Source organism: Setaria italica, chromosome VIII, assembly GCF_000263155.2.
Source record: "Setaria italica strain Yugu1 chromosome VIII, Setaria_italica_v2.0, whole genome shotgun sequence".
Lineage (NCBI taxonomy): Eukaryota > Viridiplantae > Streptophyta > Magnoliopsida > Poales > Poaceae > Setaria > Setaria italica.
Genome location: NC_028457.1, coordinates 39,127,321 through 39,142,973, shown reverse-complemented (window position 1 = coordinate 39,142,973; position 15,653 = coordinate 39,127,321). Strand labels below are relative to the sequence as shown.

Here is a 15,653-nt window from a genome sequence, read left to right as displayed (position 1 = left end):
AGACGAATCTAAACGGCGAGACGAATCTATTAAGCCTAATTACTCCATCCATTAGCAAATATTTACTGTAGCAACACATTGTCAAATCATGGACTAATTAGGCTTAATAGATTCGTCTCGCCGTTTAGATTCGTCTTATGTAATAGGTTTTGTAAATAGTCTACGTTTAATACTCCTAATTAGTATCTAAACATTTAATGTGACGGGTGCTAAAAATAAGTCAGTGGAAGAAAACGGGGCCTAAGTATATGTGAAATTCCAATGTCTATTTGGACTTCAGTCCTAATGGTCACATAGGAATGCCTTACGTGCTGCAGATGATGCTTTGGTATGCTTTGATACATCGGAACTTTTGGAATCGAAATCTTTCATCTTGTTTACACCTCACGTTGCATCTTCTGCTGCTGAACTTCCATCATCAGTTGCCTCAGAAGCCAAATTTTGGTTCATTACAAACCTTAGGCTGTCACCTTCTTCAAGTTCCCACTGCTTCTTGAGTTCATCAATGGCTCTTGATGCGGCAGTAGCAACAGCATAATTGGGATCTTGAGCTAATCTCTGCAATCAAAAGGAACATTGCAATAACCTTAATTGTCAAAAAAAACTTAATAGAATACAGCACATGCAACAAGTCTGACTATGAAGTGAGCGTCAGACAGAAATTTCTTCAGTTTGTATTGATTGGAACAAAGATGGTTGAGATATGAAATTTGTTAATCATGTTCAGATTTGGTTGTGGAATATATCCTGCTCTATCGAAATTAAGAGAACGTTTTGTTGTCTTATCTACCCTTGCAACATTGCTACGCCATCTCTCCGCAGGAAGATTATTTCTATTGGAGGAGAACCAATTTTGACTATCTCACAAAAACAAGGGAGTCATTGCCGTAAGATGTCCTTTCTCAGTAGCAAAGCAGGGCAAGATTGGGTAAGAAACCAAATACGCCTCAAACATTGCGCATACAGAAACTCAGATATGAAGCAACCAACAATCTTCTATGTTTTTTCGTTTTGGATTGGTAGGAGAGAAAGATTCATGCAAACCTGCAGTGCACCCATGCCAGCATTCCCAAGAGTCCACATAGATGGAGCCGTTGCCAATGCATTAGCTAGGGCTTTCCTACAAAGAATAGAAACTTACAACGGTCACCATAATGCAATATAGTAGCAACAAAGTTGTACTGACTTTTACAACATAAGAAGGGAATTCATATGCTTTCAATCGTAGGAATCTTGGCAGAAAATGAGCGTGGCTGTACGTAGGAGAGTAAAATTCAAGTGATTAGCGGGGACTTAAGCAGGAAAGAAGTCTCTGTGTACCTAGTATTAACATCTGGAGAGCTTGAACATTCAGCTATCAAGGAAACACTTCTTTTTCCATCCATGGCATCCAGGTCAATAAGTGTTGCTACTAGCAATTCAAGCTTCACAAACAAAGAAGTTTGAGATTAAGTATCAAGGTAGTAAGTTTGTTGTTGATTGGATAAGTTTAAAATGGTTCACCTCCTCAGGATCTGTGTAGTCAATACCATCAGCTTCAGAAAAGGCAGATGCCATACTCCGGTATGCTTCCTAGTAAGGATAAATCAAAGAGAAGTTTAACACTATGGTAAGACTCTGTTGCAAGAAAAAAAATAAGACTTTCTAAATAAATTATGTAGAGAGAACCTCTATGGCAGAAATCTGGTCAGCAGAAACTTCACCAGGAAACAGTTCAAGAGTTTTCCCATTCTTCTCGAGTGTAATAAACCCTGTTGAACTTGTACGAGAAGATGCACCATCCCTTGGAAGCCTATGAGTAAATTTTACCTTAAAAGTGATTCATTGTGACCAAGTGCCAATTCAGCAGTTAAAGCAGTTCTGTTCAATCAAGCATCAATGTGCGCATAGAAAATTAGCATTTACAACTTTCTATCTAGAACTTACTGCTCATATAATCTGTTCACCATCATGTCATGGATATCCCGAACAAACTGCATTTTGAAAATTACATACAAATATATGAAGTTATAAACAAATTATGCTAGGATTAATATTTATTTTTGGCAAGCCAGGATATAAATAGATAGTGCAGAATCAAGATTTACACTTGAAGCAAATTTTCATGCAGCAAGAGATATCAAAGTCTTTCTTTACAAAGCAGCCCCTTTCATATATAAATTAATGTGCAAAAATTGATAAGCACCAGCATGCTTTGTTGGAACAGAGAACAATGAAACTTCTATGTTGGCCAGATCATGTAGAGTGCTATAAGAAAAGCTTCGCATTTGAATATATAAAGGTGAGATAACCAATTAAAATATCTGTAGGTAATGAAACACACATTTTTTGGACCCCAAAAATAATCCAGCAGAATTCCCACATAACCATAGTTCCCATTTTGCTTTACTTAATTAGTAGATAATTCAGACGTCTGAATTCGATGTCACATTAGATAATTTCTTGCAGTGACTATTTCAGGCATAAGGTATGGCCAACAATTTACTTGGCACACTAAACAAGGTTTGGCAGAGGAATGTGTCTATGAACAGGCAAGGCAGGAATATAGCAAACTATTAGTTCGGTGCTCAAACTAAAGAAATTCTCAGGAATACAAACAGTGTCACTATAGTCACTCCATTATACAAATCCTAAATATCACCACATTATAAAAATGGGCTAGCATCTCCAAAATAAAAATTCAGAACAGTACAGAGGTCTAAAGGGTTGTTTAAACACATAACGGTTCAAGGTTCCAGAGCTCGATATGCAAGTAGTTAAAGCTACCTTCAATGCCATGAAAGCATCTTCCATGGCACGCCGTTTAACAACCAAGTCAGCTCGTCGCAAATCTGCCTGGTTACACATCAACAAGTATTATGTTAGCTTGAACTCCACAGAATATAAAAACAGCATGCTGATATTGATGGAGAAAAAAGATGCCCTAGTCATATGACATAAACATGATGATTGCAATTTTTTTGGACAGTAAAAATGAAAAATATTGCTTAAATCTTCCCATTGTTTCAACTTATTAGGTAAAATAGGATGAACCACCTCTAAAGCACCATCACTCCAATGTTTGTCTGCAGCTTTCTTCAAATCAGACTCAGCTCGTTCCTTGAATGCCTGAATAGGTACAAATATGTCATAGATTAAATACATAGATGTAAAAAGAAGGGGAAAAAATCATAAACGGCATATAAACAATTCATTATCTTATAGATACATTAAATACATACTCTAGCAAAATGGTTAAGACGGGCTGCCCTCTCCTTCACACCATGGTCAATCTTTTGGGTATCCTCACGTGCACGAGCTGTAAGGCAAGATGAATTTAGAAAGATCTAAATAATAGTGGTATAAATACACCAATTGCTTATTATACCGAAAACGAGAGCACACACCATCAAGCTTGAGAAATCCCAAGCCTAAAACAGCAGCATCCTCGCATGCACGTTTGTTCAGCCTTGTTATGCCACTAGGATTCAAAGTAGATCAGAGATAAGAACAAAAATACAAACTTCCTTGCTTTTCTTCGAGTACAATTTTGAATGTTAAACAAGCTCCAATTTAGTGTGGAAGTGTACCGTGAAAGTAACAGAATGTCATTTTGAGCCCTTTCATTTACAAACTTTGCATCATTGTAAACGAATTTGCAGGCTTCGGCCAATCCTTGACTAGCATAGGCTGACTTCTTCTGAGATGCAACTTGATCATCTGAAAATTGAGTATTTCCCCTTGAATGTTGTTTGAAATCTCTGCAGCAAACACATTCGAAAGATAAAAAATCAAAATCATTCGTGGATATACATCAAGTTTAAAAATAACAGTGGAGATCTGCATATACACTCATCAAGCTTGGCACATCACTTAATTGATATTATGTAGAAAAGCAAGAAACTCTAGGACACAGAAAGAGAGAATAAATCTTCAGCTGACTAGGTTCGATATTTGAGGTGAGATTTATTAAAGCATCCAGAGAGCAGGTGACATATTTAAATTGATTAATTATGGAATGACTCTACTGTGCACAAGTGAAAACACTCCAGCTAAAATAAAGACTTAAACACACAAACTAGTCAAGCAGTCATAGCTAAAATTTTAACATATATGCATATAACAGTCAATGATGAATAGATGCCCGTTGCATGAAGTATGTGCCAAAAATATTCCTTCGCTTTGTATTTGTTAAATGTAGACATGAATTGAAAAGATTGGTGCACATGATGCACATTGCACATGGCACTTTACATTCTGCAATGAAATATTATTTTTTCTACACATTTCACTTACTGGCGACATTACAGCTGTTTTACCAGTGTCCACAAACACACGGCTCCACAAGGCCTTTCAATGGGACAGGCTAGTCTCAACAACATTATAGGCCGAAATAGATATCCAGTAAGTAACATTGGAAGATTTCACATTTTTCCTCTTCCAGAGCACAGGCACGGGCTCTGAAGAATCAATAATTTGCAGGCTAGAAGTCAAGACATACCTGTAAGGACCGGCGCCATCTTCAGAGCTCTTGCACTCTTTAGTCTCGCAACTGCCATTACAAGAACCACAAGAGCGGCACCGGACATCGCAGCCTCGTCGGAGCAGGGAACCATCTGACCTCCCCCCATTGGGTTTCCACTGACAGAGCCTGAACATCAAATGGTAACCGTTCATCCACTTCCTCTGCGGTGTGCAGTTCAGCTCACGCGGCGTGCCGTACTGATCCCTGTAGCACACCCTGCAAGCCACCGTGGCGCCACCGCACATGTTGGTAGCCATTCGCCGTGCCGCAACAGCCGTGTGTTTGTCTGCTTTGTCACCACCAACATATACAAGTACACAATAGCCCCCTGTGGCGCCAACCTGACATCGAATGTGAACGGTAGTTACAAATCAATCACAGTAAGCGGTGTGGACAGGTATAGCATCAATCAAACTAGGAACTACAATTTTCTATAAAAAAAATAGGGACTTTACTAACGCCTGCACATGCACAGTCCAGATTCAATGAGTCCGGACTGCCCCTGCCACCGCCGCCCCCCGGCCGCCGGCAATGGTGCCGCCGGCGACACCACCATGCCTAAATCCGAGGGATGGATGAGGAGGAGGAGGAGCCACCCCGTCGTACCACTACCCACCAGAGCGGGACGAGCAGGAATCGGAGGTGGAGAAGAAGAGAGCGGCTGAGCTACAGATAGAAATGAACAGGCCTACCTGGTGGGCGCTCGTGCGTCGCCGGCGGAAGCAAGGGCCGGATCGACACAGGCCGGCGGCACCGCGAGGAACCAAGAGGAAGATGGCGATGGAAGAAGCGGCGGAGGAGTGGAAGGAAGGAAGGGAGGAAGGAGATCCCGGGAGGGCCCACAGGAGCCCCGGCGGGCGAGCGGCAGCCACCAGTTGCCGGTTGCGGCCGGCGGAAGGCCACCGGGCCCAGCGTCCTTATCCGCTGTTCTGTGGCCGCGCCATTCGCCACATCAGCGAATCTCCCGTCACCTCTACTCTACTGTAGCGTCTTACGTGTTTCTATCTTAGCAGTTTTTTTTTAATATTTCTACAACAATATCGGAATTAGTTGGAAAATTGCGTGCAATTATTTAAAGGTAAAGTTATTCTAAACATGAACTAAATAAACATAGATTATTATAAGTTATGATTTCTTAAGCTAAGCCGACAGGTTAATTGCGGGTCCATGAACATTCGCGTGCTCCATCTATATCCTCTTGCTCCTCTCTTGCTCTCTCAGCACTCAATAAGGGATGTAGAACTGCAGAAAGGCTGGAGCCGTGCGCAGACATGCGGCGGTGGCCACCGATGAGTTGTGTGCTGGCGACTCCGGAGGGTGGCGTGGCGTGGACGCCCCGAGTGATGGCTCCTCCTTCCCCTTCTTCGTCGCCGGGAAGTGGCTCGGCCTTCGCTCTCTCGCGCCTCTACTAGGGAGGGCGCCCTCTTCGCGTGCGGTACGGAGATGAGGACCACTGGACCAGTGGCGGCTTCCGATGAGCTGAGCGGTGGAGGCGGCGACGATCCGCGAGGTGAGGCTTTACGAGGGAGACAGGGACCATCGGCTCTCGATGCAGGCACACAGCCCACGGGAGCAGGCCAGCCTCGAGCTTCCCGTCGAGGCGGCGGCTTCCCATCGGCACGGGAGAGGCCGATCTTGTTTAATTATTTTTGTTTTCTTTTTTCTCGTTGTGCCTTGCAAAAGTTATGCATATAACTTTTTATAGAAAAAGGTATATGTATAACTTTTTTTCACAAGTTTCCTTCCTTTTCGATTAAGTTATATAAGAAAAATATTTCTGGATTATAGTTGCGAAGTTTTTCCTTCATTTTTTGTGATATTTTTTCTTTGAAAAGTTTTTTACCAACTTTTAGGGGAAAAAGGTTGTGCATATAATTTTGTCGCATATATTTGTGAAGTATGCTTTTAACAATTTTATCTATAATGTTTGTGCACAATTTTTTTATATCACTTTATGTATAATTTATGTATATGCGTTGGGTGCCACCGGGGTATTAGAAAACGCGCAAGGACAGGTGGTTTGGCGGGCACTGTAATATTTCAAAAATTTATAATATTAATTTGGGTGAAATTTTTAGAAATTTAAAATTTTTGCTTATCCGCTGTCACGTGGCCACGCCACCCGCCAGGTCGGCAAATCTCCCGTCACCCCTGTTGTAGCCTCTTGCTTGTTTTTATCTTAGCAGTTTTTTAAAATAATTCTAAAATATATTATAATTAGTTAGAAAATTGTGTGCAATTATTTAATAATAAAATTATTTCTCTAAATATGAATTCGATAAACATAGGTTATTAGTTATGATTCTAGCACACATGTTAATTGTGTTAAGTACGAAAAATAGGTTTTTGAAATGGTTCCAAATTCAAATATTTTCGATCTTAAATTTAGAAGATGTTTTCAAAAATCCTGAAACCCCTGGCATGTCTTGGACCAAAATCTCTCGTCCATCTTTCTTCCTTCCTCTTCACCTTAACCTGAAAATGCCCCTAATCGGATTTAATCTTGCCCGACCTCTCCCTATGGATGTTGCTCAGGTTCTAAAGGCCATAAAGATCTAGCATGTAACCTCTCAATGTTTGAGCTTCCTAATATCTTCTCAACGTGAAAAGTCAGGAGCTCAAACAAATAGCAAACTTCCCATGCAGCTTCCGAAAAGCTCATTTTTTTCGAGCTTTTCGTAGCTTTTTGAGCCTAAAAAATTAAACACATCTTGTAAAAATTAGTGAAAATTAGTGTTGTTTTTCCAAAAAAGCCAGCGGTAGTTTTTCAAAAAAACCTCAAAAGCTGCAGCTACGGACTTAATTGTGGCCACGGTGCTCGGTTTTCACGCAAGAAAATAAACTACAAGTTGTATGTTTTTTGACCTATGGGTTATTTTGTAATTAATATTGGATTGTGACGTAGAAAATATAATTGGTTGCCTTTATAAAACCGAGCATACATGGTATATTACACCTTTGTTGGCACCTTATATATTTGCCGTCAGTGTTGTTAAAAAGATGCCGTTATGCCCCTGTGTTCTTCAGTGCCTCTCACTTTTTTGTCCAGCCACGCGTGTATGCTTTAGCTAGAAAAATAGGAAAAAAAATAAGGCCATCCTATTGTCGCAAAAAACTTTGCACCAAAAGGCAAAAGCCACCAATCTAACTCTATATAATAACAACATAATGCCACTGCTTGGCGTAGAAAAAGGCATATACTGCACAGAAATTCAGAAAAGGACACCAACAATATGGTACAACAACACTTCGTCGTTTTTAGTTTCCATCCGTGATCTGAGGATTCAGGATGGATCTCTTGAGTTGATGTCCGGCGCACGAAGTTAGCACCCAGTCCTGCAAGTGCAGCAAATAGAAAAAAGATCCATAACATCTACTTATGTTGAATTGGGTCACCATGCATATAGGTACTGGACCATGCAAATTGCCAAAAAAAATAGAAATAAGCAAATAGCTAAACTAAATGCAATTAAAAGCATAAGAAAACTAAACCACAATGTTCAGCAGTCTCGCTTGGTTTATGTCCTGACTTCTCTCATGCATATTATTAGGATACATTTTTTTTACAATAGGATACAATTCTATTCTCTTGTTTCGTGTGCTCAACTTGTATATTATACCTTTATCCAAAAAAAACTTGTATATTATACAAGATAATACAGGTCTATTCCATATTTTGATCACCCTTTCCCCTGCCAGAAATCCTACATGTAACATTTTAGGTACAAGCCAATCAGTCATATTATGGATGAATCACATTTACGTAATGTCAAATTGTTTGCTACATCCATATTACAATATCTGGACAATAGTTTAAGCTCATGATGAGAGGTGGGCAATTCACTTATAGTTCCCCTCACGTGTAGGCTCCCTCAAACCGCATAAGTTGAGATTGGAGTGAGCTGCAATTATATTTTATTTAATCGCACCCGTCAAGATTCGAACTCAAGACCTCTGGCTTTGATAGCATATTAGGCTCCCTCAAACCGCATAAGTTGAGATTGGAGTGAGCTGCAATTATATTTTATTTAATCGCGCCCGCCAAGATTCGAACTCAAGACCTCTGGCTTTGATAGCATATTGAGTCGCATGCACCAACCAGTTCAACCCAAAAGTTTAAGCTGATGAGGAGAGATGGGTAATTTACTTATACTTACCTCTCTCTCTCTACCTATTTTATATACTAATCTTACATGCAAGAGATTTACCGCAAATCCTCATTCACGTCCCCATTTGCATGTAACTGAAGTTTCCCATTGCTAGCATTGAGCAGCTCAATTGAAGCATGACAAGAACAGGCAGGTCCCAACTCACTGAAAGTATAATTTCCTTGTTGATCTGTCCGCACAACAGAGTATTTTGATGCTTCCTTCTTGTCTGGCCGTCCTTGGATATATGTTGGTTTCTCCAGAGAAATAGGTTTCCCTGGGGCTTTGCTGTCCCTCGTGGTCAAGTCATCTCTTTGACGCCCAAGTCCTGAATGACTGGATACAGAGCCTAGTCTGTCCTTTGGGCTTGATTGGAATGAACTATTTCCCTGTTTTGTCTGCACAGTAGTGCGTTCCCATGGCTCCTTGAGCAGCAGTTGCTCGCCAATGCTATTCTCAAGTGCTGCTTTGTCTGGGCCAATTGTATACTTCATGGTCTCCTGTTGTGTGGAATGATCCATTTCACTGATGAGTCCAGAATTCTTGCAAGTGGAAATAGGCATATGTTGCACAGATGGTCCCTGCGCTTTGTCAGCTAGCTGCCCAACCTCATGTCTTGATTCCATTGGTGAAGCAACAGAATTTTTTGTAGGCTCATCACCCACCAGATAATCGATACTTTTGAAAGGCAAAACATTCGGCCTGTTAGGGTGGTTGCATGCTGCTGCTTCCCATTGGAGTCTTGCAGACTGACTGACATTAGGATGAAGTTCGATTTCCTGGAGCTTCTGGAGGTGTATAATTTCAATACCCGAAGGACCTGCTAGATGCTTACAGGGAACCTGAAAAGATACAAGTTCTGGCAGAGCTCCCTCTTCAATTTCTGGGAGAGCTGGGTTCTCATGTTGCACAACTAAATGCAAGCGTCGCAGGCATTGGAATGTCCCAACTTTAATGACAAAACTCTCAATTTCATCGGTGATCAGTGTGAGATAAAGCAAGAAGGGCATTCCACTCAGGGCTAACAGAAGATCCTGTGACATAGTGGCAGACGAAAGGCGCAGATCAGTGAGGCTTGAAATTGTGGCAACAAACTCATGCGATGTTGATAGGTCACCGTGTAGTTTCAGAGAACTGAGGTAATATGTCTCATGTGAAGATATACTATGATTGTACAGATCTTGCAGAGCATGCAGGGATCCTCGGGGCAGTCCCTGAAAGTCAATTGACAAGGAGCGAATATCTCCAGCACCTAAAGGGGCTCTAGTATACTGCTGGATGGCTTTTACCAGGTCATTGTTCAAGTCATCGAAGTTTCTGATATCTCCAGTTGGCTCACACCATATCTTAACCTTTCTCAAGTTCTTCATGTGAATCATGAGTTGCAGAAATCCTTGTTTCTGCCTCCCATCAGCAACGAATCCTGCTAAGGTCTCCAGCTTACATGTTCTGCACAGTTCTTCCAGTTCTTTACTTCTAGACAGTTGCTCTAATTCACTACTTGATGTGCAGTCTTGATCTGAAAGCTTAAACTTTCCAATCAGAACAGTTAAACAGGGCAGTCCGATGACTTCTACTGGCAGCACAGTCACCGCCGCTTTGCTCAGAGCGAGCGTCTCCAAAAGTTTGAGCTTTGCAATTTCCTTGGGAAGCCTTGTAATACTGTGACCGAAGCTTAGGTATCTCAGATTCCATAGCTTGCATACCTTCTTGAGATGGTTATCTTTCAGGTCAGTGCATTCTTCAAGATCCAAGACTCTCATTAGTTTATACTTGCCAAAATCAGAAATAGCACCACCTGCACTCCCACAGACTGTCAGAGATCGGACACGAGATAAGTCCACGTTTGTCGTCATTGTGGAACTTTTGTTATTACAAACATCACCATGGACAAAGAGGTGACGAACTATTTTGTCCCTTGGAGCATGAGAGCACATGATGAATTTCTCACACATGGACCTGTGCAGCAGGAACTCGTGCATGATGCCATGGGTCTTGCACGACTTCACTTCTGCACTTTTACTTATTTTGACAGGTTGGATTATATTCCGATCGATGAATGTCTTAAAATTTCCATTTGCCACACTATGTTCACTTAATGTAATGTCTTCACTTCTTGCGTATCCTTCAGCAAGCCATCGCCTGATTATGACATTCTTCCTGAGAGGGCGGTCATTTGGGAACATACCAAGATATAGCAAGCAGGTCCTGACAGTGAGGTCAGACAGATTCGTGTAATTGTCCATAAGCACATCTCGGAGCCTTGCAAAGTTAGGCTCACCGTCTTCTCGTTCCAGATAAGAACCCAGCTTGCTGCTTAATTCTGAGCAAAATTTCCCTGTAGGTTCATCTTCACTGCTTAATTGCCTGGCCACACTGACAAGAGCAAGTGGAAGACCATCACATTTTCTCAGGAGTGTTTCCGAACCCTGAACCAACTCAGCTGCATATCTTCCGCGAAGAGCTACTGTCATAGAATCTTTCGTTCCAAGAGTTCTCATTTTGTACACACAACCATTAGGATCACTGCGTCTATTTGCTGTGGGCCGAAAGGTCGTGGTCACTACAATTCTGCTGCCTTCACCATTTCCTTCAAAGGCTGATGTTATGGTATCCCACTGCTCCTCCTCGATGTCATCAACATCATCAATAACAATCAAATACCTAAAATAAGAAATTAAACAAAAATTTGAAACGTTACCAGCAGGGGCGGATCTAGGGCCCGGGCTGCCCGGGCTGCAGCCCGGGGCGAGCCCATGTAGTCCCTTTAACATATGTGGTATTTAGCCTAACAAAAGGAGGTTTATGAGGCAAGATTAGACTGTTTTGGCTGTGATTCAGCAACTTAGCCCGGGGTGCAGCCCCATTTTGGATCCGCCCCTGGTTACCAGAGCAGCTTTTGTATTCAACAACTGAATTTGTTTGAACAATGTGTAGTGAATGAATAATTAGTTATTGTAGGAGTGGCTGTGACTAGTTGTAGTTTGTGGAAAGGCAAAAATAATGCATGATTCAGGCATAGAATTCCAAATGACAAAACTAGTTTATTTCTTTTCCCATGTCATTGTCTGAAAATGTAATCTGTTTTGCATATAAAACAACAAAATTGAGAGCTCCAGGAACTGGGAAAAAATATGCTAGGATGCATCACAAGCCAGCAGGTGAGGCATTTGAAGCCAGTTCATGTTGGAGTCTTTTGTGTTGGTAGAGAGGATGCTGTCATGAAGAACAGGAAGTCTGAAGAAATTGTGCCAGTTCATGTTTTGAGAAATTGAACTCAGTTGGTAAAGATTTGGTTTCTAATAATAGAAATCAGAAGAGTCCGACCTCCCCTTGCCTTGTCTAAAATATAATGCATACACACACTGTAGAAAAGACAGTAGTTATGCACCGAATCGTTTATTGGTCGTGTCTGCAGAATAATTTTAATTGGGTTTATGTCAAATGGCCGGTGGTAATGTCAATGAAAATATAATGACATGGTAAAACAATCAAATTTAACTAGGAGCACATATCACATATGTCCTTAAAGTTAAAAGAAATTTAAAATTTGAAAAGAACAATCTTTATAGATTTAATGATATGCTCACTGAAAATTTCATCCAATCATGATACTATAAGATGTGGATTGAATCATTTATTGGCCGTCTTTGCAGAATAATTTTAATTGGGGTATGCCAATTGGCTGGGTACTTTTGTGAATGGAACTAAAGTTAGAATGAACTTTTAAGTTCGAAAAGAACAATCTTTATAGAGTTAACATTATACTCACTGACAATTTCATCAGATCATGATACTATCAGATTGCCTACAATCGAAGAAAGGGGAAAACCCAATGCAATATGTAAATTTAATTCCATAGCGCCTAATTGAGCAGAATTTGTGGGTTATTTGTACTTAAAAGAAATGGTTTTGTTGAGCAGGAAGGATGAAGGTACAGTACCTCCTTTAGGTACTTGGTGAGCGAAGATTCAGAATATTGCTGCTCCGGGATAAGCTGGTGGTGTATATTCTCCAGAATCCCCGCGGCATCGCGGTCCTCCGGCGAGCGCACGGCGACCCAAGCGCGACAATGGAACGCGTCGGCGACAGGGGTGGCGTCGTACACTGCTCTCGCGAGGCAACCATGTTGTGCCATTGAATAACGGGGCCAGATAATGGGGATTATGATTTTAGGTGCCAACTGTCACCTTAATTACCTTCACAGTCATCACATTACCATATATCTGACTCTGTTGTTCTTCTGTAGGTTACAAGATATAATTGTGTTGGTCATGAGAAACTTCCAGAACGAGGTATCAGTGTTTAGGGCATTTCTGACCTAATTTATTATCTATATGGTTATGTTTAGTTTTGTTCAGTTTTTCATGAGTAGTGAAACTTAATAAAATGCAGGCTTCAGGTGCTAAAGAAATCAAGGAAAGACAAGGCATAGATTCTACGTAGGATGTGTTTCAAAAGATTATACGTAAAATAGTAAGAGTCAGATTGATTTGTGCAGTATTCAATATTTTTGTTCTGGGTTTTGTAAAGAGTGGTCGAAAGTAGCAGACATTTAATTTCAGAGCTTTCAGGGCACAGGAATAGTTTCGGAAAACCTGGGATCATTTTGTTTGAAAGAATTTTCAAAGTCAAGGTGTAATTCCAAGAGACAAAAACACGTATCTCTAGAATTTTTTGCAAAACCAGTGGTCTTCAAGACTTAGATAAATATATATTTTTTGAACAATGGGTAAATATATATTTAAATATTGATAATTCAGAACAACTATATTTCATGAAAATTGTAGAGATACGAGAAGATAGTTTTTGTCCACCAACATCCTTTGACCATTTTTGTACTACACACAATCCTTATGCCATTGGATATCACATCGTGGATGATTTTTGACGCAATCGCTACCACACTGTGAAGGCAGCCACGGGCAGGGAGGTGGCGTGCTGGAAGGAGCCGCCCTCGTCGCCTGCGCCCTTCAACGGAGAAACTTGACACGATGATCTCCCGAAACTGTCGTAGTTTGCATAATAACAAACTAACTACATGTTACTCCCTCCCTCTGTTCCTAGGTCGTTTTAGCTTTTGAAATTATCTATGTATGTCTAGGTGCATAATAATATTTATAAATATAGAAAAATTAAAACGACCTACAATTTGGAACAGAGTAGACACCATTACTGAGTCGTTTGGAGACTAGAGTGATAGATAAAGGAAAAATACATGGAATGGGAGGCTGACGCGCAACGTTCAATGGATCAATTACCATCACACGGAATCCGACACAGAAATAACTGCCGGAACAAAGAGTCCCATCACCTTTTACTTTCTTTCGTCCATTGGACTGGTACTAATGCATGGAACATCCGATGATACTCTTTTTCACTAGCCATCGAAGAAATGGCTCTTTGAGCTCTTGAGGCTATTTATACCCCAACTACTCACCTATTTGGAGTTGCTGGAGTGTCCAAGCATGCATTGAAGAAGATCAAGACTCATCAAGAACATATCCATACCACCAAAAGTGCTTAAATGATCCATCAAAGGCTTAGCACGAGCTTAGGAGAGTGATTAATACTAGGATAGGCCTAGAGAAAAGTGAGTACAAGGTGTCCCTACCTTAGTGATCAGGTTCTAGAGTGAACCACGCTGTACAAGAGGTGTGCCGGCGTCTTGGAGCCTTTGTGGCTCGTCGGCAAGTCTTCGACGCTCCAGCTTGGTGTGGAGCGGCATCGACGACCGTTTGTGGGGAACGTGGAGAACCCCTTCCTTCGTGGAGAAGCTCCTTAGTGGAGACGGCATCAAGGTGACCGAGGGACTTGGCGTAAACCTTAGTGGTCGAGCCTTTGTGGCATGTCAAGGATCGCCTTGGGAGAGACTTGGTGACCGGAAAGCAATACTCTTGTGTGAGTACTTCAACAACGTGGACTAGTGGTGACTTAGTGTCTACCGATACCACGGGATAAATCTTTGTGTCAAGAGTTTGCTTCCTGTCATCCCCTCCCTTACGTTTCCGCATTTCATACTTGCAACTTGTGTGCCTTTATTTTCCTAGAGTAGTATATTGATAGGATTAGTTATAGGTTGCAAAACTTGTTTTGGGATGAGGATTTTACACTAAATCATCCTTTAGTTGCACATTTAGATAGCATGATATAGTTTATGTTTGATGCATATAGTGGAAGCTATAGATTTAAGCTTTAAGTTTGCCTAATTCACCCCCTCCACCTCCTAGGCTACGAGCACCGATTTCTTTCATTTGGAAAGATGACTTGGTAAAGCAACGGATAACTGAAGGGTATATCTAGATCTGTGAAAAGAAGGAAAACACATGGAGGAAGTTGCAGGCAGCTATTTTGATGAGCTTGTTTACGGGGGAATGATATAACCCGTAGATATCAACTACAACGGTGAGGCATTATCATGTACTGCACACTATATGGTACTTAATCTTATTAGGTACAGGTCCATAGAGAAGAATTTCGTCACTGCAATTGATCATTCTCAAACCCATACAAGACTTGCTGATAAGGTTCTGCGACTGTCTCTACCCTTTGGCGATGCAGATGATCCTGAACCACCAGCAATCTTAAGACTGTCACAAGTTCGATCGTTGTTCTTTTATGGAATTTTCAAGTCTTGGAGTTTCGATCCCTGATCCTACATATTTGGAGTGATCAGGATAGCATAAGTTTTGACCTGACTGCAGTATGCAAATTATTTCGACTGAGATATTTGGAGGTATTATGTAATGTCCCTATAAATCTGCAAACTGAGATGCAAGGTATACAATATTTGGAGACTCTTTTTTTTTAGAATACGAGGGTTAAACCAATATTACAACGCGGGCCTAACCAGGCGCACGCACACAGTTTCTTAACAAAAAGAATCGATTACATTGCAACCTGAAACTACCCGAGCGCTCAAAAGGCAAAAGGACCACTATCCTGAACCTTGAGCCGGCACCGGCCAGCCCAGAGCGCTCAAATGTCTTGCTCCGGCAGCA

General features: G+C 41.2%; 1 protein-coding gene across 1 annotated transcript; it reads right to left on the bottom strand.

Moving 5' to 3' along the window:
* Window positions 1-224: 224 nt before the first annotated feature.
* Window positions 225-5,356, bottom strand: LOC101773881. The gene is made up of 13 exons (XM_012848585.3): window positions 5,197-5,356; window positions 4,481-4,845; window positions 3,570-3,740; window positions 3,387-3,460; window positions 3,222-3,298; window positions 3,037-3,108; window positions 2,767-2,835; window positions 1,927-1,973; window positions 1,669-1,792; window positions 1,504-1,572; window positions 1,321-1,424; window positions 1,045-1,120; window positions 225-558 (listed from the first exon to the last, which is right to left on the bottom strand). Exons 2-13 carry the CDS (start codon window positions 4,759-4,761, stop codon window positions 385-387), a joined length of 1,338 nt encoding a protein of 445 aa, XP_012704039.1. The 5' UTR covers window positions 4,762-4,845; window positions 5,197-5,356; the 3' UTR covers window positions 225-384.
* Between the last annotated feature and the right edge of the window lie 10,297 nt (window positions 5,357-15,653).

What these genes read in the sequence shown, in the direction of transcription:
- LOC101773881 (XM_012848585.3), bottom strand. Translation starts at nt 4,761, where the DNA reads ATGGCTACCAACATGTGCGGTGGCGCCACGGTGGCTTGCAGGGTGTGC. An exon ending in ACTACACAGATCCTGAGGAG is followed by an intron (nt 1,425 to 1,503) that starts GTGAACCATTTT and finishes TTGTTTGTGAAG; the next exon opens with CTTGAATTGCTAGTAGCAAC. An exon ending in CTGGCATGGGTGCACTGCAG is followed by an intron (nt 559 to 1,044) that starts GTTTGCATGAAT and finishes TTTTGATTGCAG; the next exon opens with AGATTAGCTCAAGATCCCAA.